The 27260-nt window shown below is 34.7% G+C and overlaps 1 protein-coding gene and 1 long non-coding RNA gene across 2 annotated transcripts; one reads left to right on the top strand and one right to left on the bottom strand.

Moving 5' to 3' along the window:
- Positions 1-1555: 1555 nt before the first annotated feature.
- Positions 1556-4741, top strand: LOC138876074 (uncharacterized). The gene is made up of 6 exons (XM_070154966.1): positions 1556-1901; positions 2352-2409; positions 2523-2591; positions 2732-3282; positions 3611-3807; positions 4298-4741. The coding sequence occupies exons 1-6, from the start codon at positions 1556-1558 to the stop codon at positions 4739-4741; spliced, it is 1665 nt and encodes a 554-aa protein (XP_070011067.1).
- A 10735-nt stretch (positions 4742-15476) lies between these two features.
- LOC104237421 (uncharacterized) lies at positions 15477-18967 on the bottom strand. The gene is made up of 2 exons (XR_713624.2): positions 16622-18967; positions 15477-15808 (listed from the first exon to the last, which is right to left on the bottom strand). It is a non-coding gene; the product is annotated as an uncharacterized lncRNA (long non-coding RNA).
- Positions 18968-27260: the final 8293 nt, after the last annotated feature.

Raw genomic sequence — 27260 nt, 5'->3', positions numbered from 1 at the left:
TGGAGAGTTTGGGAAAATCCTACTGGAAAGTAGGTCGTGATTTTTTCACCTTTTGAGCCAGGTGTTTTCCACGTAAAATCTCTGTGTTCTTTAATTTATGTACTTATTATTCCGCAACAGTAGTAGTTGGAACACATAGAAGAACCAGGTCCTTCTATAATCAAATTAAGCGAAAAATTGGACATCACACAAATCACTCCCCTCTTGTGTGGTATTGAAGTATAAAACATCAATATATAATTTATTTTGAACAGTGAGGCAAATAATCAAGCAATTTAGTATGCACATTCTAATCCAACCTTTGACTAAAGGAAGAAACCTCGAGGCGCCTCAAATCTTTAGCTCCAAATAACTTCTTCAAGTTCTGTGAGTGTTCAATTACTCATAACTATAATCGGAGTGATATAAATCATTAAGTCAATTAATAATTTCCTCTAAAGCCGAATCCCCAAACAATCTTAAATATCAGTTCATGGCTATCTTTAAATTTTATTGACATCCGTTAAAAAAAAAAATTGAAGCTTTAAATTCGAAAATTAAATTTTATAAAATTATTATTTATTTGGATTGTGTTGCAAATGATTGAGAATATCCACTGAAGTTTATATCTCAATTTTGAAGAAATTTGGTGAAGATTCGAGTTGGTTTTGTTTGGAATTTCATATTGAACTCGAAAAAAGAAGACATAAATAAATTGTATATATTTTTGTATGTCGGAACTCGGATGTACAAATTACAAACGACATATAAAATACATAATTAACATAATTATACCCAATTTGTATGTAAAAGTATAGTTTTTTGACCAGATTCTGTATAACAAGTAATTATATGCAAGTTGTATATGTTATATGTAAACAGTAGCTTTTGATCGGATTTTATACAACAAAAAATTATATACAAATTATAGCTTTTAGATGGATATATATGTGTTTTGTGAATAAATCTAATTACTTTTTATAAATAGGAAAATCTAACCAAACCGGATAAATATTGTCCTAATGTTGTATATATAGAAACAAATTCCTTTTATTTATACTTGTACTGGGCCGTACCCGGGTAAGAATCAGCTCAAAAGCCCATCTCATAAACGTCATTTACATATGACCTTGGGCACCCCCCAATTCACTATTTCTCTAAAGGGATTTTTTCTTTCCTATACCATATATGAAATTTTATTACCAAATATATGCATAGTATTTAAATTACCCACCTAGTCCACATTTTTCCTACAATTTCTGTACCATTCGTTTATTAGGAATTAATAGGGCAGAATCTTCCCCTAATAACGCGCGAAAAATCAGGAAAGAATCTTAGGATTGGTTGATTCTACATTATATTCAAGTTTTGAAACGGAAAGGAGATTTCGCAACAATTGCAGAAATATCTTCGAGATTCAACAAACTGAATTCAAATTGTAGAATATTCTATTCTTCGTCGTTTTCAGAAATCAAATTGGCGATCGTATATCTGTTCTTCATCTTTTTTTCTCTCAATCTAGAAATCCAAAAAAACGAAAAAATTTAGAATAATACATCAGCAACAACACGCAATCATGTCCAAAATCGCAATCATGCTACAATTAAATGGGAATTGGGATAACTATTGCAGATTTAGAGATTTTGAAGTTGATGCCATTGTGGTAGATGAGAATGCAAGCTACAGTATTCTGATTTCTACAATTGCAAAACAACTGTCGATTGATACTTCAGAAAAAATTGTAAAAATCAAATACATGGTGAACGACAATTGTCCCCCATTGAAGATTAGGAATGATATAGGGGTTCGTGTGTATATGGAGACCAAAAAGGAGAATAAAAACTTAGGTTCATATCCGTTATGTATAAGTGTACAAGATTTCAATATGGAATTGACAATCACCAACGATAACACAAGTGCAGGTTTGTATAGTTTGAAATTGCATAGAATTATGGTTTTACGGTATTATCTACAAAATTACTACATTTACCTACAATTAAACGACAAATCAGTTTAATGAAAGAATAAAGCAATGTTGTTTTCAAAATTATCTACAAAGTTACTACACTTATACGACAAAATAAACTACAATATATGATTAGAAATTGTTGATTTCAAAATGTTGTCTTCAAATAAAACTACAATCTATGTTTAGAACAAAATCTAGTCAAATAAAATACAAATTAGTTTAATTATGCACGAAGCAGTATTGTTTTCACAAATTTCTACAAATTGCAAAAGTTATAGTACAATTTAACTATAATGTCTGACATCCTAAAATGGATGACTACAAAATTTTCACTATATCTACAAATTATCTACAAAGATTCTACAAAATTATAATGACACTGTTTATCTTTATTTTGATGCAGGTTCGTCTGGATCCCTAAAGTTACTTGACATCCTCTCCAGCTATAGAGGAATATCAAAGTGAAATAATAACAGAATCTACTCAAACCGCTATTGAAGAAGGACAAGTGTATTAGGACTAGCAAACTGTAGCTGCTGCAATGAAGCACTTTTCTGTGATGCACATGTTCCAGTTCAGAGTTAAAAGATCCAGTCATAGAAGGTATGGAGATATTTGTGGTGAAAAGATCATTAAAAGCAGTGTTTTACTCAAGATATGTGTTTTTAAAACATTGTAAATAAATTGTAGTTAAATTATAGTTTATATTACTTTATGTTAAAACAGTCCTTTTGTTGCATCTACATTTATAATCTGTATTAAATTTTTATATTTTTTTTGTAGCTACTGGCTTGTATGCGTTGGTGAAAACTATAAATGGCACTTCAAGGCAACGTCAATCAATGATTCCGCAATGTTCAAGATAAGGAGTTTCAACCGACAACACACATGCTCCTTAATGGACGAAACATTCATACAGCGCAAACGTACTGCAGCTGTAGTTGGTAGCATGGTCATTCCAAAGTATTGTGATCCTAAGACTATTTACACACTAAAGGACATACAAATTGACATGTTATCCGAACACGGAGTGAACCTAAGCTACATGCAAGCATGGAGAGCAAAGGAAAAGGCTTTACAGTTTTTGAGAGGGAATCCGGCTGACTCCTACAGCAAATTACCCAAATATTTTTATATTCTTGAGGAGACTTATCCTGGATCAGTTGTTAAATTGAAGAAAACTGCAGATGAATGCTTCTTATACGCATTTGTTGTTCTTTGTACATCAATAAGTGGTTGGCAACATTGTAGGCCAGTAGTAGTAGTTGATGGGACATTCGTAAAGTCAGCCTACAGGGGGATTATGCTGACAGCAAGCACCATGGATGCAACAGGTAAAAAGTGTAAAACTTTTGTAGTTATTTTTTAGGCAGTCTATAAAATGTAGATACATTATAGTAATTTTGTAGTTATTTTGTAGCTATTACAAGAAATGTAGATAAATTGTCTATATTATGAAGATATATTGTAGTTGTTATATATTTATATTTTTATATACATTTTCATAACTGCCAATTAATATTTTATGAATTAATAATGTAGGTGCAATATTGCCCTTGGCATATGCTATGGTTGATTCTGAAAATGACGCATCTTGAAAGTGGTTCTTTGAGCAATTCAAGCAGGCATATGGTGAAAAACCTTTAATGTGTGTTGTTTCAGATAGGAATGAGAGTATACTGAAGGCAACATCAATTGTCTATACGGGCATGACACACTACTCTTGTATGTGGTATATTTGGACAAATATAAGGTCAAAATTCAAGAAGGGTCATCTACAATTACATGAATTGTACTTTGCTACAGCACGGTCATACACTCTCGATGAATTTAATGAAAGGATGTCGAAGATTGAAGAGGTAGACCCGAAATCTTACCTATATGATATTGGCTATCATAGATGGTCAAGAGTACATGCAACAATGAATAGAACGTGGACAATGACATCAAATATTGCAGAGTCGTTGAACGTTGTAACAAAAGATGCAAGAGAACTGCCGATATTTGACCTTTTAGAGTATATGCGGACACTGCTAGAGCGTTGGACCAACGAGAAGTTATTGAAGGCGAAGGGTACTTTCACATTTTTGGGTCCAAATTCAACAAAGAATTAGAGAACAACAGAACATTATCTCAGAAGCTTAGGGTAAGATCTGTTTATTTGGTGCAGAAAAAATAAATTACTTAATATGCAGTGTTTTCAGATTGTAGATAAATTGTAGTCAAATTGTAGATAATTGTAGGTTGTAGATAAGGTGTAGAATATTTGTAGATGATTTGTAGATAGGTTGTAGATAATCTATTTTTATGATTGAGATAATATTTTTTCTGTTTGTTCTGCAATTGTAGGTGAGGGCTTCAACAGATCATATACATACTGTGTTAGATGGTGTGAAGCGGTACATTGTGTGTCTAGAAAACAAGAAATGTAGTTGTAGCCAATTCCAACTTGAAGAACTTCCATGTGCGCATGCTTTGGAAGCATTAAGGCACAGGAATGAAACATATGAAAACTATTGCTCTCCGTATTACACAAGGGAGAGCCTTCTGCATATGTATGAAATACTAGTAAATCCTCTTCCTGATGAAAGAAAATGGAATGTGCCACAATATATTTTGGATGAGGTAGTAAATCCACCGACGGGAGATAAAAGGCAGTCAGGGAGACCTCAAAAGGAAAGATATAAAACATATGATGAAATAAAGTCAAAGAAATACAAGGTGTCATGTGGAAATTGTAGAGGTGAAGGGCATAACAAAAGATCTTGCAAGAATGCGCCCAAGAAGAAATGAATATCATGTAATTAGAATAGTTATTCAAACTAACTGTTAGTGAGTTAAAGTTAGCAGATTTTTTGTGTAATCGTTTAAGTTTTTAAAGATCATTACGAAGTAGACTACAATTTGTGTGTGTTTAATATGCTTTTATGTATTGTGTCAGGCATTTAAATTTGTCTTTGATATAGTGTAATTAAATTTTAATATTTATTATCTACAATACAACTGATATCAAAAAAATAACTTTAATGTAAAGTGTTTCCAGATTGTAGGTAAAATATAGGTTAAATGTAGTTAAATTGTAGTCTTGGTAATAATTTGTAGATGATTTGTAGATAAATTGTGTAAAATATATTTCTAGGATTGGAGTATTTATTTCTTCTATTTGTTGTGTAATTTAACTTCAACTGACAGTTATATACAGATATTACCTAGAACTTGAAGGTATTTCGTAAAAATTATGAACATATACAACTACAAAATTATATACAATAACTACATTGAGTGTTTCCAAAATGTAGATATTGTGAAGATTATTTGTAGGTAAATTATATTCTAATATCAAAATACTCATGTTTAATATAATGAAGATACAGTGCTGTAAACAACCAATTTATATTCAAGTGAACAACTAATAATGAAAGATAAAATAACAAAACAAAAAGGTATGCTGCAATAAAAAAATAAAAATTTTGTTCATAAAGTAGTGTATTCTCCTTCAACTACAAATTGGCATCAACTAAACTAGGAAAACAGGACACTATTTCTTCTTTCTCTGGACTCTAGTCTTCTCATTCAAAGCAGGAACACCCTTCCTCCTTGCTAGCCTGCATGTAACCTCACTTTCACTGATTGACCCATCTTCTTGCTTCTTTGTAGCATAGTCCCATAGGAGAGCTCCATAGAGTCTACGGTGTTGGTCGATATCCGAAAGGTCTTCTGAAGGGATTGACAAATCTCCAAGGCTAACATACTCCGCAAAAGCAGCCACAAATACACCACAATCGCTGCATAAGACAAAAAAATTTAATTATTTAACAAATGATTATAAAAATAATAATTAAACATATAGAAAGAGAGAATAGTTTTTTACAGTGATCCTTCCTTTTGCTGTGGAATCTCCGCAACCATCCACTGTATATTGTGAGGGTCTGTAACTGGTTTCTCAATGTATGCCTTTGTGGTCTTGAAGTTAATGTCTTTACGCTTCCCGTAGAAACCAGTTCAAGACAAATACAGAGGGATAATGATTGAAAGCTTATCAACACATGATTCAACAACATTATGATGGTGTGAAGACACCATGGAATCATACACATAAAGTTGCATGTCCGCTATGTCGAAAACGACCAACAACCAATGGAAATTCTCTACAATGTTCACGGACATGATGACATAGTCAACTTCATCCCAGGCAACATTAGCAAGAAGTCTATACCCAAGAATATATTCTGCAACATCATCATCGGGTTTAACAATCGAATACTTTTTTTCTAGCGGAGAACTTATGAACTTCTCATAAATTTGTTCAATCTTTGACTTGAACAAGCAATCCGTTGTTGTAAACCTAGTGTTGTTGTTGTTGGGGCCATATTTGCCTCTTTTTCTCAAGTAATACATAATAACATCAATGTGCTGCAAAATAAAATAAAATCTACTATAAGCTACAGTGTAACTACAATTATCAACAAAGCAGCTACACTTTAAACTACAAAGCCAGAATTCAAATAATCTAACAAATAGCTACACTTTAGCTGCTATACACAGCAACAAATGGAACACAACAACTACCATAAGGTCTCAATAATATCTACATTCAAACTACAGTTAATATTATAAGTCTTCAACTTGCTCTATAATTTAACTACAAATTAACTACAATCATGAAATATAGATATACCAATTCTGTCCAAATTACCAAATATACAATCTTTACATACAATCCATCATCAAATATGATACATAAGGTCCAACCTAAATACAATCACACTATAAATAATAAGAGCATCATTTATACGAAATGTCTACAATTTATAATAAAAGGCATAGTCACATATATTTCATATCTACAATATAACTACAATTATACTACAAAACAGAAGACAAAATATATCTTGTGAATTTATTCTTTGATACTTACCGAGTCATTGAGGACTTGTCCAGGGTGAGCAATGGAATAAAACCAGTGCTTCTTATCCACCTTTTTAACTCCAAGGTTTAACCAAGGCTTCATTTGGTTATCCTTTATGGAAAAGAGAACCTTCCTCCTGTAACAACAAATAAATGTCCAATAAAAAAAATCACAGAATGAATTACATATTTAAACTTTAAAATGCTGAAATGAAAGTATCAAATTAAGCATTCATACCTCTTAGATACTTTGCGACTACGGTGGTATAACCACTTATCTAACACATCAGAATCTACATTTTCACCTATAAGAGTTGTGAAGGGGTGCTTGAGGTAGAAAAATTTAGGTCCAATAGAGCTGCTGCCTCCAGAACTATATAGAGGTATGAAAGGTGATCGTCCATGTTTCCCCGGTTGCCTGGTTCTCCCCGGATGAATAAGGGTTGCTTCATCTGGTATGGGCTTGCCATACTTAACCAATTGTGTTAAGTTGTCTGGCAACTCAAAGTCATCCAATGTCACACCCTTCTTATCAATGTCTTATCCTTCAGAAACAACTTCATCCACATGCTGTGCATCTTCACCTTCATTTAGCTGTTTCTCAATGACTTGTTCTATCTGAGCTGCTACAGTCACTCCGTGAATTGGGGACTGTGAATTGATATCTTCAATATCTGTTATATAAAACATAACTTACTTAACAAAAATGTAAAACTGTATAAACAACAATTATTTATTCTGAATGACAGTATGATATTATACCTGCTTGTTCTACCTCAGTTGCTTCTTGAAATTCTGAATATAAGTCAAGATGTGCTGGAACATGTTCTGGACAAACTGCAGCTTCAATTTATAATTAAAAAAAGGTAAATAATACTAGATAATGTTGCCTTAAAATTTGTAGATATATGTAGGAAGTTGTAGATAAAATGTGAATAATAAAACTATGCTCTATAAAGTTTTATACTAAGTATATATATTTGTAAGTATTTTGTAGATACCCGTGTTGTTTGTGCTTGGATGCACTTGCTCACCAATATTGAACTAAAATTGTTGGTTGTTCACTCCTTGTTTTTGGTTGAACTACCAGCAAACTAAAGATTTTATGTTAGTTTGAGTATATTGTTTCATGTCATAATTTTTTTTGGTATATAAATATATGTCAACTCTTACCTTTGCCTCATCCGCATCATATCTCATGTTTATCAAATTCAAAACACTCTTCACATAATCATCTATAAACACTCGAAGGTCATGGAGTTCCTCAAATACAGTCTTCCTAAAATCCTCTAACTTTCCATCAACCTAAAAGTTAAAAATATAGTTAGTTGGTAATTTTATTCAAATAAATTACAAATCAGTTTAATTATGTACGAGGCAGTATTGGTTTCACAATTGTCTATAAATTGCTACAATTATACTACAATTTAACTACAATGTGTGCAATCCCAACACGGCTGACTATAGAATTATACTACAATTTAACTACAATGTATACTACATAAATTGTTATGAAATGTAGATAAATTGTAGCAAATATGTAAATATAATGTAGTTATAATATTACCTGTTCAATTCCCTTTTCTAGCTTCCTGAGCTTCTTAGCCACAGATTCCTTGTCCTCTTGACAATCTGTATGTTTGGGTTCCAATGTTGGAGAATCGACATTTGGAACCTCTGATGATTGTGCACCTTGTTCATCTTCAAAACCCGTTATGAAACCATGTTCATAACCCGTTATGAATGTACACGGAGATTTAGACGATGCCTAACGGGTTTCATAACCTATTACTTAAACGGGTTATGAAAACGGGTTCGATAACTAACCCGTTATGAAAACACGGAGATTTGCACCTTGTTCATAACTACAAATAATCTACAAAACTAAGACAACTAATCTATAATTTACCAAAACACTTAAAACAGAGATTTTTACATCCAAAACAAAACTAAAAAACTGGAAACGAAAATAATAAATGTTTACCTTCACCAAAAAAATTTTCTAAACCAATTTTGGGAGTTTTTTGGACTGTTTCTTCATTTTTTGTTTTGAGGAAGCAGGAGACAACTTGGGTTTTTTAACTGTTGGAATTTTAGGGGCATCTTCAACAATGTCATCATCTACACATACCTCTTTCCCCTTTCTTTTGAGTTGTTTGCCGCCAGTTGTAGCACTTCCTCCAGCATCTACATTGTGCATTTGCTTTGTTCTCATCTCGGCACGGATTTGCCTAGGAGATAAAATGTGAGTAGTAGGTTCCATTGCATGTGTAGATTTTACTTGTTTTTGTGGTGATTTTGGTGTTAAAACACCCAAAAGAGGGGATATCACCTACTGTAGATTTTTTAGGTATTTTTTTGGGAAATTTGATGTTCTTCATGGTTTAACTTCAACTTGACTAAAGATGGGAACAAATTTTGTAGAATGATAACTTCAATATTTGGTGAATTTACATGGAGAATAATGAAGAACGTGTGTAGCTTTTGTTCTGTAAAAAGAAAACAGACGCTAAACGTGGAGGAGTGAAGGGAAAGGTAAAACGTGGGGGGGGGGGAGTTACGGGTAAAGGTAAAACGTGGGGAAGGTGGTTGAGCTAAAAAGAAAGAGAAACGTGGGAATATACGGTCCTATAATTATGCCTCGTATAAATGCCCCATTAATTATATCCCTGTTTTAAATTATGGTATATAAATGATAATTTAGTATACTAAATGTAATTATATCTAACCTTAAATATTGAGGGTAATAAGGTTTCATATGTGGCATAGGAAGGTAAAAATTCCTTCTCTAAAACACTAGATATGATTGCCCGTGCATAGCACGGGTCCAACACCTCAAATGACTTTGAGGCTTATATTAGTAGCAGAATTTGTTTATTTCATTCCAGCGCAAGTGTTGTTCTTATTCTACTTTCTCTTATATTTTCTTTGGCACTTATTACACCTCTAATCAGCAACTCAAATCACAAAAAAAGAGGGATTACTTACCAGTAAAATATAGAGAGTAGTTAATGGCAGTTAAAGAGGAGAATAATAAGTGAAAAGAATAATTTTATTCTTGTTATAAATAATTTGTACATTGAATGCTACATTGGATGTCCATATTGTGAATAGCTTAAAGATTAAATTCCTACTTTATGTCCATCATCTTTACTTTTTATGCCTATAAAAGGCTATTAATTGCAATGGAAAGATACACCAAAGTGAAAGAAGAAAAGACTTCTTCCTTCTTTCTATCTCTTCTTAGTTACATTTTACTGCATTGCTTTTATTTTATAACACGTTATCAGCACAAAGCTCTAATTTTATTCTTAACTCCCGCTAAGCTGAGCCATATTTTATTAAGTTTTCACTATGTCAAATTTATCAAAACTTGAATTTGTGGCACTTGACATCACCGGGAAGAACTATTTATCATGGGTCCTTGATGCTAAAATTCACCTTGATGCTAAAGGTCTTGGAAATACTATTATACAAGGAAATGAAGCATCAAATCAGGATAAAGCGAAAGTCATGATTTTCCTTCGTCATCATCTACATGAAGGGTTAAAAACTGAATATTTAACCGTAAAAGATCCACTTGAATTATAGATTAATTTGAAGGATCGGTATGACCACCTAAACTTACGGTATTACCGAAAGCTCGGTATGAGTGGATACATTTAAGGCTGCAAGACTTTAAAACCGTAAGTGAGTATAATTCTACTATCTTTAAAGTAAGTTCTCTATTAAAATTATGTGGAGACACTATCACAGATGAGGACTTATTGGAAAAAATGTTTTCTACTTTTCACGCTTCAAATGTGGTGCTACAACAACAATACCGTGAAAAAGGTTTTAAGAAATATTCTCAATTAATCACATGCCTACTTGTGGCAGAGCAGAATAATACTCTATTAATAAAAAATCATAAAGCCCGTCCCACTGGGTTAACTCCATTTCCGGAAGTGAATGTTGTAGCAGCATATGATAAGTTTGAAAGAAAACAAAATAATTACCGTGGTCGTGGACATGGTCGTAAATGTGGGTGTGGCAGGGGACGAAACAATTATCGTCGTTATGGTGGAAATAAATTGGAGAACAATAAGGGTTCTCAAATTAATCATTCAAAAGGTAAAACTAGTATGTGTCACCGATGTGGTATGAATGGTCATTGGGCACGCATTTGTCGTGCGCCAGATCATGTTGTCAAACTTTATCAAGCCTCCCTCAGAAAAAAAAGAAAATAATGTGGAGGCACACTTGACCTTTCAAAATAATGATGATGAAGCAGGTCCCTCAAACAAATATGATTCTAAGGCACATCTTGCATATAAAGATGATGATTTTGGAGGCCTAACAAATATTACTCATTTAGAAGCTGGAGACTTCTTTGAGGATATTGACGGAAGAACTAATCATCTTACTGGGGAATGAAGCTATAAAAGTTGTTATTTATGTTTGCAACTAGTTTATTTTTCTTGAGTGTATTTTCCTAATGCATCATGTGTTGCTAGTTTCTACATTCCTAATGTATTTCTTAATGTTTGTTTTGTTTGTCTTTCATATTTCTTATGATGTATTTTTTGTTTTTTTTATGAAGAATATGAAAATTCCTCAGTCTTCAGTTGGACTCAAGATTAATAAAGATGATATTTGTCTTTTGGATAATGCTACAACACACACTATTTTAAAAGATAAGAGATATTTCTCTTATTTGGTAATGAAAGAAGCGAATGTTAATACAATATCCGGTAGCACAAGATTAATTAAAGGTTCTGAAAGAGCCAATTTATTACTACCAGGAAGAACAAATTTGGTTATTGATGAAGCATTATATTGTAGTAAATCTCAAATAAACTTATTAAGTTTCAAAGATATTCGACAAAATAGCTATCATATTGAGACTACAAATGATGAAAAGATTGAATATTTTTATATTACTACAATAATGTCTGGTAAGAAATATGTGCTTGAAATGTTACCTGCTCTCTCCTCCGGCTTATACTACACAAGTATTAGCAGGATTGAAACACATGCCGTAGTAAACGAGAAGTTTATTAATCAAGATAATTTTATTATTTAGCATGACCGGTTGGGCCATCCTGGTTCTAATATGATGGGTAAAATAATTGAGAATTCACATGGACATACAATGAAGAATCAGAAGATTCTTCAATTTAAGGAATTCTCTTGTGCTGCATGTTCTCAAGGAAAATTAATTATTAGACCATCAATTATTAAAGCTATGATGGAATCCCCTGTATTTCTGGAACGTATACAGGGAGATATATATGAGCCCATTTATCCTCCATGTGGACCATTCAAATATTATATGGTTTTGGTAGATGCATCTACAAGATGGTCACATTTGTGCTTACTATCAACTCGCAATATGGCATTTGCGAGATTGTTGGCTCAAATAATAAAGCTAAGAGCACAATTTCCAGATTATGCAATTAAGACAATTCGTCTTGATAATGCTGGTAAGTTTACATCCCAAGCCTTTAATGATTATTGTATTTCAACTGGGATAACAATTGAGCATCTGGTTGCTCATGTTCATACACAAAATGGTCTAGCAGAATCATTGATCAAACTCCTCCAATTAATCGCTAGACCAATGCTTATGAGAACAAAACTTCTCATTTCAGTATGAGGTTATGCTATTTTGCACGCAGTAGCACTTGTGCGGATTAGGCCCACAAGTTATCATAAAGTCTTCCCATTGCAATTGGCTTTTGGTCAGGAGCCAAATATTTCCCAAATTAGGATCTTTGGTTGTGCGATATATGTTCTAATTGCTCCACCACAATGCACAAAGATGGGTCCTCAAAGAAGGTTGGGGATATATGATGGATATGAATCTCTTTCTATTATAAAATATCTAGAGCGGATGACTGGAGATTTATTTACGACAAGATTTTCTGATTGCCATTTTGATGAATCAGTATATCCAACATTAGGCGGAGAAAATAAACAGCTGAAAAAGAAGATAGATTGGAATGCATTATCACTGTCTCATTTAGATCCTCGAACAAATCAATGTGAACAAGAGGTTCAAAAGATTATTCATTTGTAAAATATTGCAAATCAATTGCCACATGCATTCACTGACCTACCAAGGGTGATTAAGTCACATATTCCAGCTGCTGATGCTCCAATTCAAGTTGATATCCCAGCCGGACAATTAATTAAAGCAAATGAGTCTAAGCCATGCTTGAAACGTGGTAGACCAATCGGTTCTAAAGATAAAAATCTTCGAAGAAGAAAAGGAGCAAGTGATCAAAGTGAACATAACACAGAGGTAGTGGCTCAAGAAGAGCCCCAAAACGTAACAAATGATAAGACCTTAGGGGAGGTCCAAGTACCTGAAAATAATGAGAATGAAGAGATATTTATAAGTTACGTCTCAAACGGGAAAAGATGGAACCGAAATAATATTTTTATCGATAACATTTTTGCTTACAATGTTGCTGTTGAAATAATGCAACAAGATGAGGATCTTGAACCAAAATCTATCAATGAATGTAGACAGAGAAATGATTGGCCAAAATGGAAAGACGCTATCCAGGCAGAGTTAACTTCACTTGGAAAACGTGAAGTCTTCGGACCCATAGTTCGAACACCTGAAGGCATAAAGCCAGTAGGGTATAAATGGGTTTTTGTGCGAAAACGAAATGATAAAAATGAAGTCGTTAGATATAAAGCGCGACTTGTGGCACAAGGGTTTTCCCAAAGACCTGGAATTAATTATATGGAGACATATTCTCCTGTAGTGGATGCTATCACCTTCAGGTATCTCATAAATATGGCAGTGCAAGAAAAACTTGATATGCATCTAATGGATGTTGTTACAGCCTATTTGTATGGATCATTAGACAACGAAATTTTTATGAAAGTACCTGAGGGATTTAAAGTGCCAGAAGCATATAAAAGTTTTCGAGAAACTTGTTCAATAAAGCTTCAGAAATCTTTATACGGATTGAAACAATCAGGTCGTATGTGGTACAATCGCCTGAGTGAATACCTGTTGAAAGAAGGGTACAAGAATGATCCAATTTGTCCTTGTGTCTTTATAAAAAGGTCTGGATCTGAATTTGTTATAATCGCCGTGTATGTTGATGATTTAAATATCATTGGAACTCCTGGGGAGCTTCCAAAAACAGTAGACTGTTTGAAGAAAGAATTTGAAATGAAAGATCTTGGAAAGACAAAATTTTGTCTTGGTCTACAAATTGAGTATATGAAAGATGGAATATTTGTCCATCAATCAACATACACCGAAAAGATTTTAAAGCGATTCTATATGGATAAAGCACATCCATTGAGTACCCCGATGGTTGTGAGATCACTTGATATAAAGAAAGATCCATTCCGACCTCATGAAAATGATGAAGAGCTTCTTGGTGCCGAAGTACCATATCTTAGTGCAATTGGGGCATTAATGTATCTTGCCAATAATTCCCGACCAGATATAGCTTTCTCAGTAAGCTTATTGGCAAGATTTAGTACTTCGCCAACACAAAGACACTGGAATGGTATTAAACATATATTCAGATACCTCCAAGGGACCATTGATATGGGTTTATTTTATTCAAATGAATCCAAGCCATCATTGATTGGTTATGCAGATGCAGGATATTTGTCTGATCCACACAAAGGTCGATCTCAGACAGGCTATTTATTTACAAGTGGAGGTACAGCCATATCATGGCGTTCGACAAAACAAACTATGGTTGCTACTTCTTCAAATCATGCAGAGATAATAGCCATTCACGAAGCAAGTCGAGAATGCGTTTGGTTAAGATCTATAACTCAACACATTCAGCAAACATGTGGTCTTTCTTCGAAAGAGAATATTCCAACAATATTGTATGAAGACAATGTTGCATGCATAGCTCAATTGAAAGGAGGATATATCAAAGGAGATAGAACAAAACACATTTCACCGAAATTCTTTTTCACTCATGATCTTCAGAAGAATGGTGAAATAGATGTACAACAAGTTCGTTCAAGTGATAATTTGGCTGATTTGTTCACTGAGGCATTACCAACCTCAATATTTGAAAAGCTAATATATAAGATTGGAATGCGCCGTCTTCGAGACATTAAGTGATTTTTCATCAGGGGGAGTAACTACATGCTGCACTTTTTTCCTTAACCAAGGTTTTGTTCCACTGGGTTTTCCTGGTAAGGTTTTTAATGAGACAACAAGCAATGCATATTATAAATAACTATGTACATCCCAATATTCTTTTTTATAAGTTCTTAATGAGGCACATTATCTTACATGGACATCCAAGGGGGGTGTTATAAATAGTTTGTACATTGAATGCTACATTGGATGCTCATGTTGTGAATAACATAATTTGTACATTGGATGCTACATTGGATGTCCATGTTGTGAATAGCTTAAAGATTAAATCTCTTACTTTATGCCCATCATCTTTACTTTTTATGCCTATAAAAGGCTATGTAATTGCAATGGAAAGATACACCAAAGTGAAAGAAGAAAAGACTTCTTCTTTCTTTCTATCTCTTCTTATTTACATATTACTGCATTGCTTTTATTTTATAACAATTCTAAATTTATTGAATAAGTATCTTAGAGTCAAAATAATATATCACGCATAGGTGCTCAAATCACAAAACTCATCAACTGAGATCTTTCTGTGATTTTTTTCACTCAAATGAAACATCTTCCAAAGAAATATTAAGAAACATACTGCAGAAGGCATAAAATTTGAAAAAGTAAACAATTGACAGTTACGATCTTTACACATGGATCTATCTTCTTTTTTTTGAGTAAAACACGTGCACCTATTGCCTAGAAAGATTGAGCAATACACCCAAAGAGGTGAATAAGTCTTCAGGATCTCCAGGCTTTGGCTGGCAACAGATTGAACTAAGATATACTAATACTATTCTCTCCCCTCTTGTTCGAGTTAAAGCATCATATTCTACTACAACCTGTATAATGTCAAAAGAATTGTCGAGGAATAAATCTTTTGTATATCAAATATCTCAAGGATGAAATAACTCTTGGAAGGGATATCTTTGGTGACCTGTAAGGATATAAATATTTAAGTACGACTCCATTTACATGCACAGGTAAATAATGCTTTTCCACTGAAAGAAAATCAATTATAATAAAATTGTACTACAAATCCAAATCGATAGTTATACGCTATAAAATATATGATACTCCATAATAGTTTAATAGCTCAAGGAGCAACAAAAAGAGGACCAGAGCAGCACTACTTGCAAACCTACTCGGGATGTCAAAAGTACTCTCTGTTGAAGAACCACGTAAAGGAGATTTTTTTAGTAAGCAGCCATCTTTGTATATAGTACAAATCCATTTCGTGATCCATTTGATGAAAATGTCATGTATCTTACGTATATTGATTTAATTACTCCCTCCATCCCATTTCTTGTTGCAGACTTTTCATTTTGCAGATATCTTAGAATATTTGGCATATTCTATGGGAAACATTAGTTTATATAAACAATATTCTTCAAGCATTCCATCTCTGCGAGCAATCAAATAACTATGTAGAGGGATTGGAAGAACTAAATAGAAGTACTGTTCCACTACTGCTAATACACTGCATGTGTTCTTTGTGCCAACTCCCTCTAAAGAAGAGAAACGAAGCTGATCTTTTCCATCTAGAATTTTTTTATACTCAAAAGTACTTAATACTTTAGTCCACTAAGGCTAGTTTCAGTTGGGAGAAGTGATAGTGCAATTGTAAAATATCATTCAAGAGGTATGACACTTACCACATTATAATGGTTCTTCCCGATTTACGAATCTGAGATCAGCAAGAAAGCCAGTTTTTGCAGGAAACATCTTCATCGCTTTTTTCTACCGTCTCAGCACTATTGTTTCCATCTCAGCGCATTCAAGAAGCATTTAGTCTAGTTAAAAACTATAATTTGTAGGATCCCCTTACAGCAGTGGTGATGGATGAACTGCTATCATTGCAAGCTACTCCATTATCTATATTTAGGATCTGGCAAAAATCTATAACTACGACCAATTATTGCTCATGGATAAGATATATATTCAAAATAATAAAAATGAGGCACCCAGCAAATATAGTGTGTTTCCCTCCTGTTACAACTAAGATTATAAGTTTGGTAATTGCCCTAAGCTGTACTTTCTCTTCTTTAAAATATGTAAATTTTGAACTTCCTTCTTTCTTTTCTCCTTGTCAGGAGGTGCGTCAATACAACCATTCAATTCATCTACCAGAAAAGCTATCATTTTAGAGATGTTTTACGAAAAGTGTAGGAAGAAAGATTAAAGTGAATAAACAAGGAGCAAATCAGAGATGCTTTAGGAAAAAGATAAGTTTTTCGCTTTCATCATCAATCAAGTATATAATCAAACTGGAATAATGTGCGCAAAGTAATCAGAAAAGACACTTTTACTTTATCAATAAGCAATAAAAATAGAACTTGGAAAGAAGAAAAACTATGGTGAGCATGAGTTTAGAGAAGGAAGAATCAAGCAAATAGGTCTATATCACACTTATACCCGAGAAGAAAGAACGATAACAATGTCTCGGCCTTTTTTTTGGTACGTGCTTATCAATGTAAATGCTTAGTTTATCTGAAAAGAATAATAGATATAAAGTAATAACATCTCAAAAGAAGTGACTCCAACAAATTTGTTAGCATAAGATTTTTCCTATTAGAGACAAAGAATCTCAAAGTTACTTAGCAATTTTAAACATATAGAACCACTTGCGTGTAAAGAAAATGAAAAATCTTTAAACATCTTACACAGGGATAAAGGAATCAGCATCAACCAAGTACTCCATTCTATGAGATTTAGGCAATAAATAAATTGTTGAAGCGATCACAGTAGCATTCCTGTATATCTATTAGCAGAATCCGCTGCCCAGCAAAATTAATTGCTCTTAAATATCTTAGCTTTTGCATAGGTTTTCCTAAATCTAATATACTCAGCAAATATTTCAACTATAATTTAAATTTACGTACATTCTTTGCATCCTATAATCCTTTCGCTAACACCAAATATCCTTGTGCCTCTGAAATAAATATAGGCAGCCTAAACAATGTAGGATGAGTAAAGTTCCATGTTGACTTGGCAAAATATACTGAGAAAGAAATGGCACAAACATGAAATCATATAGAATGCCGAAAAGAAATGTTTTACAAGAATCTAAGGTTGAAAGAGAAACAGAGACATACCCCAATATTGTTGTACTCCCAAATCTTATGTACTTCGTAGTACACCGCCTACAATTACAACAACAACAACAACAACCCAGTATAATCCCACTTAGTGGGGTCTGGGGAGGGTAGTGTGTACGCAGACCTTACCCCTACCCTAGGGTAGAGAGACTGTTTCCAAATAGACCCCCGGCATCCTTCCCTCCAAGAACTTCCCACCTTGCTCTTGGGGAGACTCGAACTCACAACCTCTCGGTTGGAAGTGGGGGTTGCTTACCATCAGAGCAACACCGCCTACAATTAGTAAAAGTGAAATCATACTTGGACCCATCCGATAATATTTGTATCACAATAATTAGAATTCAATATTAAACATATCAAAATAATGACAACAAATATTAGTACCACATAAAAAATGTAAGAAAATGCTTTTTTTTTTTTTTACAAAATATGCAAAAATATTTAGAGAAACAGACCCGTCACCAAGGAAAGCACAAGCAATAATAAAGGTGGCATATAAAGAAGCTGCGACACATAATCTCTGTAAAGCCCTTAAAGAAAGCCCCTTTGTTTGTTCTAGCAACTGTCCCATTCATTAGCAAGGAAAAAGAAAAGATAATGAATATCACATTAAACAGACATGGGAAACAAAATACGACAATTACTACATCTCTTATCTTTAAACCTAATTCCCACAAAATACACAATTTAGCTTTAAGAAATACCTGAATAAATTGAAGCACATGTCGGAAAGATTTCAACAAAAAGAAGTTTTACAATTAAAAAAGAATCTTGCTGAAGCTAAATGGAAGAAGGCAAACGCGATAAAAGGAACTGAATCACAGAAATTCGTCGTTAATAGGGTGAAGCAATAAACACAAATGAAGACCATGAGAGAAAGGAGGCGCGGTTTTACCTATCAAAAAGCACAAGTGGTTTGCTAATATCAGTTGTAGTAAAATAACCTTTTTATCCTTCTGTAAATTGTCATTTCTACCCTTGGTCGACCAACTTGGCTCTTCTATAATAAAAAAAACAGACTTTGCTAAAAGTGCTCATTTCCCAATACAATTCGAGCCACCTCATCGTATAAAAGTCGACCTCGTGTATTTCTTATAATGTCGTACTTTCACTTAACTATGTACATCCCGTTCACACATAAACTCATTGAAATAATAATAATAACCACACGTTAAGAAATGTATGGGATAAAATTAGTTGATAACAGGTGGTCGAACAGTAAAATGACAAGTAGAGCCGAAGATAGACAAAGGACGAGTCGGAAAACAATTAGTATCGAATGCGGCGTGTCTGATCGGTACCGGATAGATTCCGAAGGGAACGTAGTCGGCGGTAGAAGTTGAAAGATTTGCCATTGGACAACATTCAATGAGAGAATATTTGGTAGCATTAAATGACCAACCGTTACATAGAATATCTGTATTCAAGGCATGCCGTTACATACTCATCAATGACCTTTTTATTATCATTTAAAGAGGAGCTTGATCCTAAGATCATGTTTCCCTAGATAAACTATAAATAGTGGTGTTAACAGCCATTGTAAGGACACGAAATATTCCACATGCAAAAGTTATACTTTATTATTTTGCTCTCATATTTTACTATTCAAGCTCTCACTTTAACAATTTTATCGTTGCTTTATCTTTGGCTAAACTTTTGCTCTTAGAAAGACTGAGTTCGGAATTCTTGTTATCTTCTTTAATTTCAATCACTAAATCTTAACTTTAGTCTTATTTCTTTATTATTTTTGGATCAAATTGATGTGAGCACGTGATTTTTGCCCTACATGAATTACTCCCATAAATTCAAAACAAAATAACTTTCTTTTATTTGGAACCTTTTGAGGATTTCATGGCATTTTCTGTTAATTATTTGTATTTGTCTGTGCATTTCATTTTTGTTTAATTAATAAATACAAAAATATACTGCATTTGAATTTAGGATTTAATTTTACATTTTTTTTAGATTAACTAGTAATTAGTGTTTTACAAAAATAGAAAAACCACAAAAAATAACTTATTTTGCATTTTTTTTAATTCTTAGCTTTGAATTTTGGTAGTTTTCTTTTAATTTGGTATTTAAGTAGTTGTGGTAATTATTTTTAGAGTTTAATTAGTTTAATTTGGTAGGATAATATTAGTTTTAATAATTAATTTAGGTTTTATTTCTAATTTTGAAAAGAAAAGAAATTTTGAAATTGAAAAAGAGAAAAGATTCAAAAACAAAGAGAAGTTCGGACTTGGGCCATTTTAATTAAACCTTCATCAGCCCAATTGATACCCTGAAACCTGTATAATTCCAGCCCAAACCATGCCCCAACCCGGTCCAAATCTCACTTTATGACCAAACGACACAGTTTCCCTTATTAAATCTGAGCCTTCGATTTCTTTTAATCAACGGTCGGGAACTGGGTCACATTTTAGTATTTAAATGTCCTAAAGCCTACCCCCCCACCCTCTCAAACTCGTCTCTCTCACTTCCCATCATCAGAGACCCAAACAAAAAAAACCTAGCGCCGCCTTGGTTTTCCACCATATCCGCCCGTGCGGCGCCACCCGCAAATCACCCCAAATTAACACCCCAAAATCCCCATGGTTCCCTCTCCCCAAATCTCTAACTCTTTTCCCTCGAATCTATCCCGAATCCCTTGAATCTTAAATCTGAAGTCTGAACCCTAAAAGGCCTATTCTCGAAATTGGTTGCATGCAAGGTTATGTCTCGAGTTTTCTGAGTTTTTCAAGGCCAACTTACCACAAAATAATGATGGTTGCTGGTTCTTGGAAAGGAACAAGCGATTAACATTATCTTGGGTTAAGTTGGAATATCAATATGGATTCCGAGTCTATTTGGTAAGTTTCTGCATTTCCTTTTTGTTTCGTTTGGTTTTTTTTTGCGTTATTTCACATCTGTTCTTCTCTTGTCTATTATTTCTGTAGGTTTAGGTCTCTTCTGTTAAATTTGTTGAATTTGTTTAGCTTTTGATTTTAGGTTCTTCTTTGTTTTTTTTTTAGAATGTTCAATAATTTTGTTGGTTTGTGCATTGTACATGTTTTAACTTCTGATTTCTGTTTCAGTCGATAACTAATCTAGTTAAATTTGGTGTTAATTTGATAATCTAGTTAATTCTAGCCCATTTATAAGTCATTCATTTAGTCTAGATTTTTAATTTGTTTGAAATCGTTTAAGTGCTGCTTTCCTCTGCCTTCCATGAGATTGTAGAATGCTTTGGTTTATTTTATTTGGGCTTTGGGTTTCTAACCCATTTGCAAAAAGAAAGGCAGCCCGTTCATTTAGTTAAGTCATTGGGTCAACTTGACCCATAGATTTCAGGGTAAAAACAGGGATCCTAAGGGGTAGTTTAGGAATTGTAGGTGGGGGAAATCTCTTGTAACTGAATAGGAAGCTTCCTAGAAGCTGGGATTGGGACTAAAGTAAAAACCTGATTTTTAAATTAAGGGTATGTGAGCAAAATGAGAATTTAAAAAAAAGGGGTCTTTCCTTCTTTAGCAAGTCAGAATTGAGGGATTAAAAAAATACCAAAAGGCAAAACGGCTGAGAAAAGTTATTCGTAAAACACATTGAGATTTCTGCATCTTTTGGGGTGTGAATTGGTTCTGAATCAGCTCACTAATCTTGAATTTCAACTGGAATTTAAAAGCTTCAAAGAATTCTTGCTTTATCTGGGTGAAAAAATGGTTTAAAGAGCTGAAATTGCTGGATCTCTGGAAGCTGTTTGATTTGGTTTTACTGCTGATCTCTGCTACTATACTTGCTAGCTTGGTTTTGCTTTAAGTTGATTCTCAAAACTCTTGTTTGTCTTTGCTGTAACCAGGTACACATTCGACTTCAAATGACATATTGAAATAGGAATGAGCATGCTGATGATACCATGTTTTATGGCAGTATATGTTAAATTATTTGGTTCTGTGTTCATGTAGTCCTGTTGCATGGTTGTGTGTTCATTAAGTTATTATTAAAGTATTTGTAAAGCGGATGAGTAGTTTGGTCTAGTATGGTTTGAGTTATGGGCTAATAAGAATGCTGTTAGATGCATTTAGCCATGCTTTTGGTACTATTAGTTCTAATGTGAGATTGTGTTCAGAAGTTAGACACGTGAGTTTCATTAACTAACTTGAGGCTGCTTACCTCTTCTAGATGTTAGTTTAGGTGTTTGAACGAATTCAGTGCACGATATTGTATTTGATAGTTGATCCGAATGGCTGTAATATTCCACTGAAGCCACTGAATGTGTTAGTTTAAATATTTATTATGTAGTAGTTCTGATTTTGAGATGCAGAAAATTGGTTGTGCCATGTTGCAATACAAAAGTCTCCTATTTGGTTTAGGTAGAATCAACTAGTGATTGCTTTCTTTCGAGGTTTGGAGTCAGGCAGTTCCCAGTCCTTTGTTAATGAATGAAGTCTATCTGAAACTTTAAATTGTTTTTCTTCTTGCTGGAAATTCGAATTGGTTGCTTAAAATGATAAAACATCTTGCACGAGCTGTTAATAATCAGTTTTTTTTTCAAATTCTAAATCTTTACAACAATGTAGTTTACTTTCAATTGTTAATGCTTAAATCACTGAATTGGGCTATTAGCATTGGCCCAGTTGTGCCAAATTTCCTTTTGACGGACAGATCTCAGTTATGGGCTTCGTGTTTGAGCCCATTTGCATCATCATACCTGTTGGCAAAATGATCAATTGGTCATTGGGTTCATAGCCCTCCTGGGTTCCTTCAGTAATTCCATTTGATTTCATGTACTGTTAACTTACGAATTATTAACATTGATTTTAAAATTTTCGCCTTAATGATTGGAAATTCTTTAGTCTTTTAATTAGTTAGCAGGGTCCTTTAAATTAATCGAGGTATGCCATATCAAACAAGACCAATATTTATGGCCCTCAAAATTAAGTGTAGAAACTCTTTTATTAGAATAATCGAGGTGCGCTGTGCCGAACAAAAGTCTTAAAATGCATGGCCCTCGCATAATTAGTATTTTGAGCCTTAGAATTCGAGGCGCGCCATTTAGCGAATTTCCATAGCCCTCGCAATGTTGCAAAGGCATAGTTGCTTTAGACGCATAATTAAATTACCTTTCTAAACTCGGGTGTGCATTTCATGTGACCCAACTCCAAGTCTTAACAATGTTAAATAAAATGTGTCTCGGATTGCGGGTGCATTTCATATGGCGTGGTCCAAAGACGTGTTTTAGATGACGTTGAATCTTCCTAAAAAATAATTAAAAGTGGTTAAAGAGTTAAAATTTGCACATAGGTTCAAATGTAGTAAAATTATATAATTAAGCCAGTTATAACAGTTGAGCGACCGTGCTAGAACCATGGAACTTGGGAATGCATAACACCTTCTCCTGGGTTAACAGAATTCCTTACTCGGATTTCTGGTTCGCGGACTGTTAAACAGAGTCAACCCTTTCCTCGATTCGGGATTCAACCGGTGACTTGGGACAACATAAATCTCCAAAGTGGCGACTCTGAATCTTTTAATAATAAATCCCGTTTCGATTGTCCTTTAATTGGAAAAACTCCCTTTTATTTATACTCTCCCGGGGGTGTAGTAAAAAAGGAGGTGTGACAGCTCTGGCGACTCTGCTGGGGACAGAACCCAGAATCTCTGGTTCAGGGTTCCAGAATTCGAGCTTAGAATAATTGTTATAGTTGGCTTTATCCATTATCTGAATTTGTTACATGATTTGGGCCTAATGTGATAATTGATTGCTTTTACCGCTTTGATATTCCGTGAACTGTATATAAACTGTTGTGAAGTCCTTCCTCTCTCTGAGTCTTCTAAATCATGAAGAAGTGTGCACTTCGTGTGATTTCTTTTCTGTTAGAATCATATTCCAAATTTAGAACGAGGTTCGGACAAGTTGCAAAACCGGTGAAGCTTTTGTATTCCCGGTACGCTGCCCCCTGCCCCCCCGGGCTCGAGCTGTCCGCTCGGGTAAGCCAGGTCTAGAACAATAAACCCCAGGATTTAAACCTAGCAAAACACAGCTTCATGCCAGATCCCTAGTAGGAACGTTTGTTTGCATCATGTGCATTTTGACTTTGGAGGCTCAACACAGGGGTTGGGTCTGTCTAGGACAGGTGCACCCGAAACAAAAAGACCATCCTGATGCATCCTACTTGCTACTTGTGCATTTATTTGCTTCGGACTTGCATGTTGACCGGCTTATGAATATTGGGAAAGGTTGAGGAAAGAGAAATGGCAGTATGAGGGTTAAAGAGAGTTAATCGCGTGTTCTAAAAAAACCAATGTCCAAATAGTGTCAAAACTCTGCCGAATTTTCGAGAAAATAAAAAGAGGGAAGAAAAGAAAAAAAGTTTTTTTTGTTTTCAAAATAGATTGTTTTATTTACCAATGAAATGAAAAAAGAAAAAAAGAGAGAAAAAGTTTTTGTTTTCAAAAAATAGTTTTATTTGCCAATGAAATAAAAAAAAAGACTTTTGTTTTCACAAATAGTTTGTTTTATTTGCCCGAACTACGCCGGTTTGATTCTCACGGGGTGTGAGATACGTAGGCAACCCCCATCGGGTTCAACTTTCTTTTTGCAAAAATAGCCCAAAAGCCCAAAAATTACTTTAATTTGAAAATAATTAGGATGATGCCACTCTTGTCAGAAATAACCGAATGTCCCTAAAAGGGCACTGGAAGGCTATTTTTGCAAGAACAACCTCTTTTGTCACTTTCAAAGGTTTTGGCTGGTTAGCTGACACAGCCTTAAAATCTTCGTTTTTGAAGTGCTGAAAGGCCGTGGTGGCAAGGCCGGATGTTTTATGGAAATTTTGGAATTGGTCATTTCTCTTAAGTCAAAACGAGTCATGGTTTTCTTTTAAATTAAAATCACCTTAATAAATGTGCAGGATGAGCACAAATCAAAATGAACATTTCTCAGTCCGTGAAGAGATCCCTTTGGAGCTACATATGTGGTGGCATGATTTGGGGGACGATAGCAGAAAAATTGTGACAAAAGAACTGGGCGGTCTTATTGGGCTTTTGAAGGTCAAGACCAGAAAAGACGTGATTGAGGCCTTAATACCATTTTGGGACCCACCACATAATGTGTTACACTTTGCGGATTTCGAGTTAACTCCTATGCTAGAAGAGATAGAAGGCTATGCTGGTTTCGAAGGGAATCTCAGAAGTCAATACCCGATAGCACCAAGAACAGTGACCCCCCACAAATTTTTGGACTTGTTAAGCATCAGTCGGGATGTCCGAGATGGAAATTTGGCCAAAGGATTTTGTACCTTCTACTTTCTGTACCGACGATACGGGAATCCACGTGGTTTCGAAACACCAGATACTGGTCTTACTCATGCTGGGAATTACGATAAGTGGGAAGCTCGGAGAGGATTAACTTTCATAGTGGCGTTCCTGGGTATTTTGGTTTGCCCGAGAAAAGATGGGAACATAGAGATGGGATTAGTAGGGATAACTGACTTTATGGTGAAGAAGGCAAATGGGACTATAGTGTCGTTGATCTTGGCAGAAATTTACCGAGCTCTTACTCGTTGTCAAGAAGGAGCAAAGTTCTTTGAAGGGTGCAATATGTTGTTACAAATATGGATGGAGGAACACCTTTGCCACCATCCCGGATACTTGAATTGCGGTATGATTGGCCTCGAGTGCATTAAAAAACATGAAAAGCGAGTAGAGGGTTATGAGTTTCCAGATGGTGCGGAAGCATGGCATGCTCATTTGAGATCTTTGACCGCAAATAAGATCGAATGGACATTCGGATGGTTCTCGGTCAATGAAGTAACCTATATGTCGGCTGAGGTGTGTTTTTTGCTGTTGATGGGTCTGCGGAGTATCCAGCCTTATGCTCCGCATAGAGTCTTGCGTTATTTGGGCCGGTACAAGACCATCCCACATAATGAAGATTTGAGTCAGCAAGTCATTGAGTTAGATCCAAAAGCTGCCTTCCCAGAAGAAAACGTGCATCGGGTTTGGCATCAGTGCAGATTCTTAGGGCCTAACACGCAAGTACGAGACCTATCCAGAGGTGAGGTGGAGCCCAGTTATATTGCTTGGTATGGTAAAAGATCCTGAGTTCAACATGAGCCTGACAAGCCCGCAAAGAGACCTCATGTCTACCAATTCACCGACGGAGCTCAGGTATAATGGGATTGGCTGACCAAAGAAAACGATTACAGGGCTACCATAAGCAAGTTGGAAAAGCAAGTCAGAGAACTTCAATTCGAGAATAGCTTGCAAGTGGCGGCGGATGAAGGAGAAAATAAAAAACTAGCCAAAGAAAATGAGGCCCTTCGAGCTCAAATCCAGAAATTAAAAGTAGCAGCAGAAAATCCAGTCCGAAGTGACAGAGATGAAAAACTCATAGCTAACCTGAGGCAGAAAGTAAATGACTACAGTTTTGATTTGAATAAAGCAGAAAGTGAATTAGCTAAGGCTCGAAAGCAATTGGCTAAAAACTCAGATGAACGAGTACTCTGGTTAAGCAATTGAGAGAAAGGTACGACGATGAGGTCGCAAGGTTAAAGAGAAGGGTCATCGCCGCAGAAAACAAAATGATCAAACATGCAAAAGACTTCAAAGTTGAAAGGGAACATTGTTATACAGCATTGGCGCAATTAGAAATAGATTTGCAACAACTTCAGAAGCAAAATCATGTGGCTGAGCAAACTTTGGAAACCAGGGCCCAGCAGATTGGGCGTTTGTTACAAGAAAAGGGCGCCATAAGAGAGAGAATTAGAAGCATTGCCGACTACATCGTTATGAAGTGCCACATCTGTGAGGATATGACTCGCACTACATTCTTTGTAGCGGTGATGACCTTTATTAAACAAATAATGAACGACTTGGACCGACTTCAAAGGGATCTTGCACATAGGCCCGTGGCGAGACCGAATGATGTCCCGCGGGCACCAGGAGCTTTGATGTATTCGTGATTTTTCGTTTGAGTCTGTATTTCCTTTTCTGTCGGAGTCTGTAAGTCATGTTGAGTTTGTATTTTCTTTTTGTTTTTGAGTCTGTATTTCTTCGGAGTATGACAGTCCATTCTTGGAGTCTGTATTTCATCTTTGCATTGAAATCTGTTAGTCTTTTGGAATTTGTTAGTTTTGAGTTTGTAATGGAGGCATTTGTTGTTTTATGAAAATTGAAAATCCCAAAAAAATGTTTTATTTCGCACTTATCTACAAGAACT

This window comes from Nicotiana sylvestris, chromosome 8, assembly GCF_000393655.2.
Source record: "Nicotiana sylvestris chromosome 8, ASM39365v2, whole genome shotgun sequence".
Taxonomy (NCBI): domain Eukaryota; kingdom Viridiplantae; phylum Streptophyta; class Magnoliopsida; order Solanales; family Solanaceae; genus Nicotiana; species Nicotiana sylvestris.
The sequence above is the reverse complement of the archived record's forward strand: the minus strand, read 5'-3'. Positions and strand labels throughout refer to the sequence as shown.

What these genes read in the sequence shown, in the direction of transcription:
- LOC138876074 (XM_070154966.1), top strand. Translation starts at nt 1,556, where the DNA reads ATGTCCAAAATCGCAATCATGCTACAATTAAATGGGAATTGGGATAAC. An exon ending in CAACGATAACACAAGTGCAG is followed by an intron (nt 1,902 to 2,351) that starts GTTTGTATAGTT and finishes ATTTTGATGCAG; the next exon opens with GTTCGTCTGGATCCCTAAAG. An exon ending in AGCTATAGAGGAATATCAAA is followed by an intron (nt 2,410 to 2,522) that starts GTGAAATAATAA and finishes CACATGTTCCAG; the next exon opens with TTCAGAGTTAAAAGATCCAG.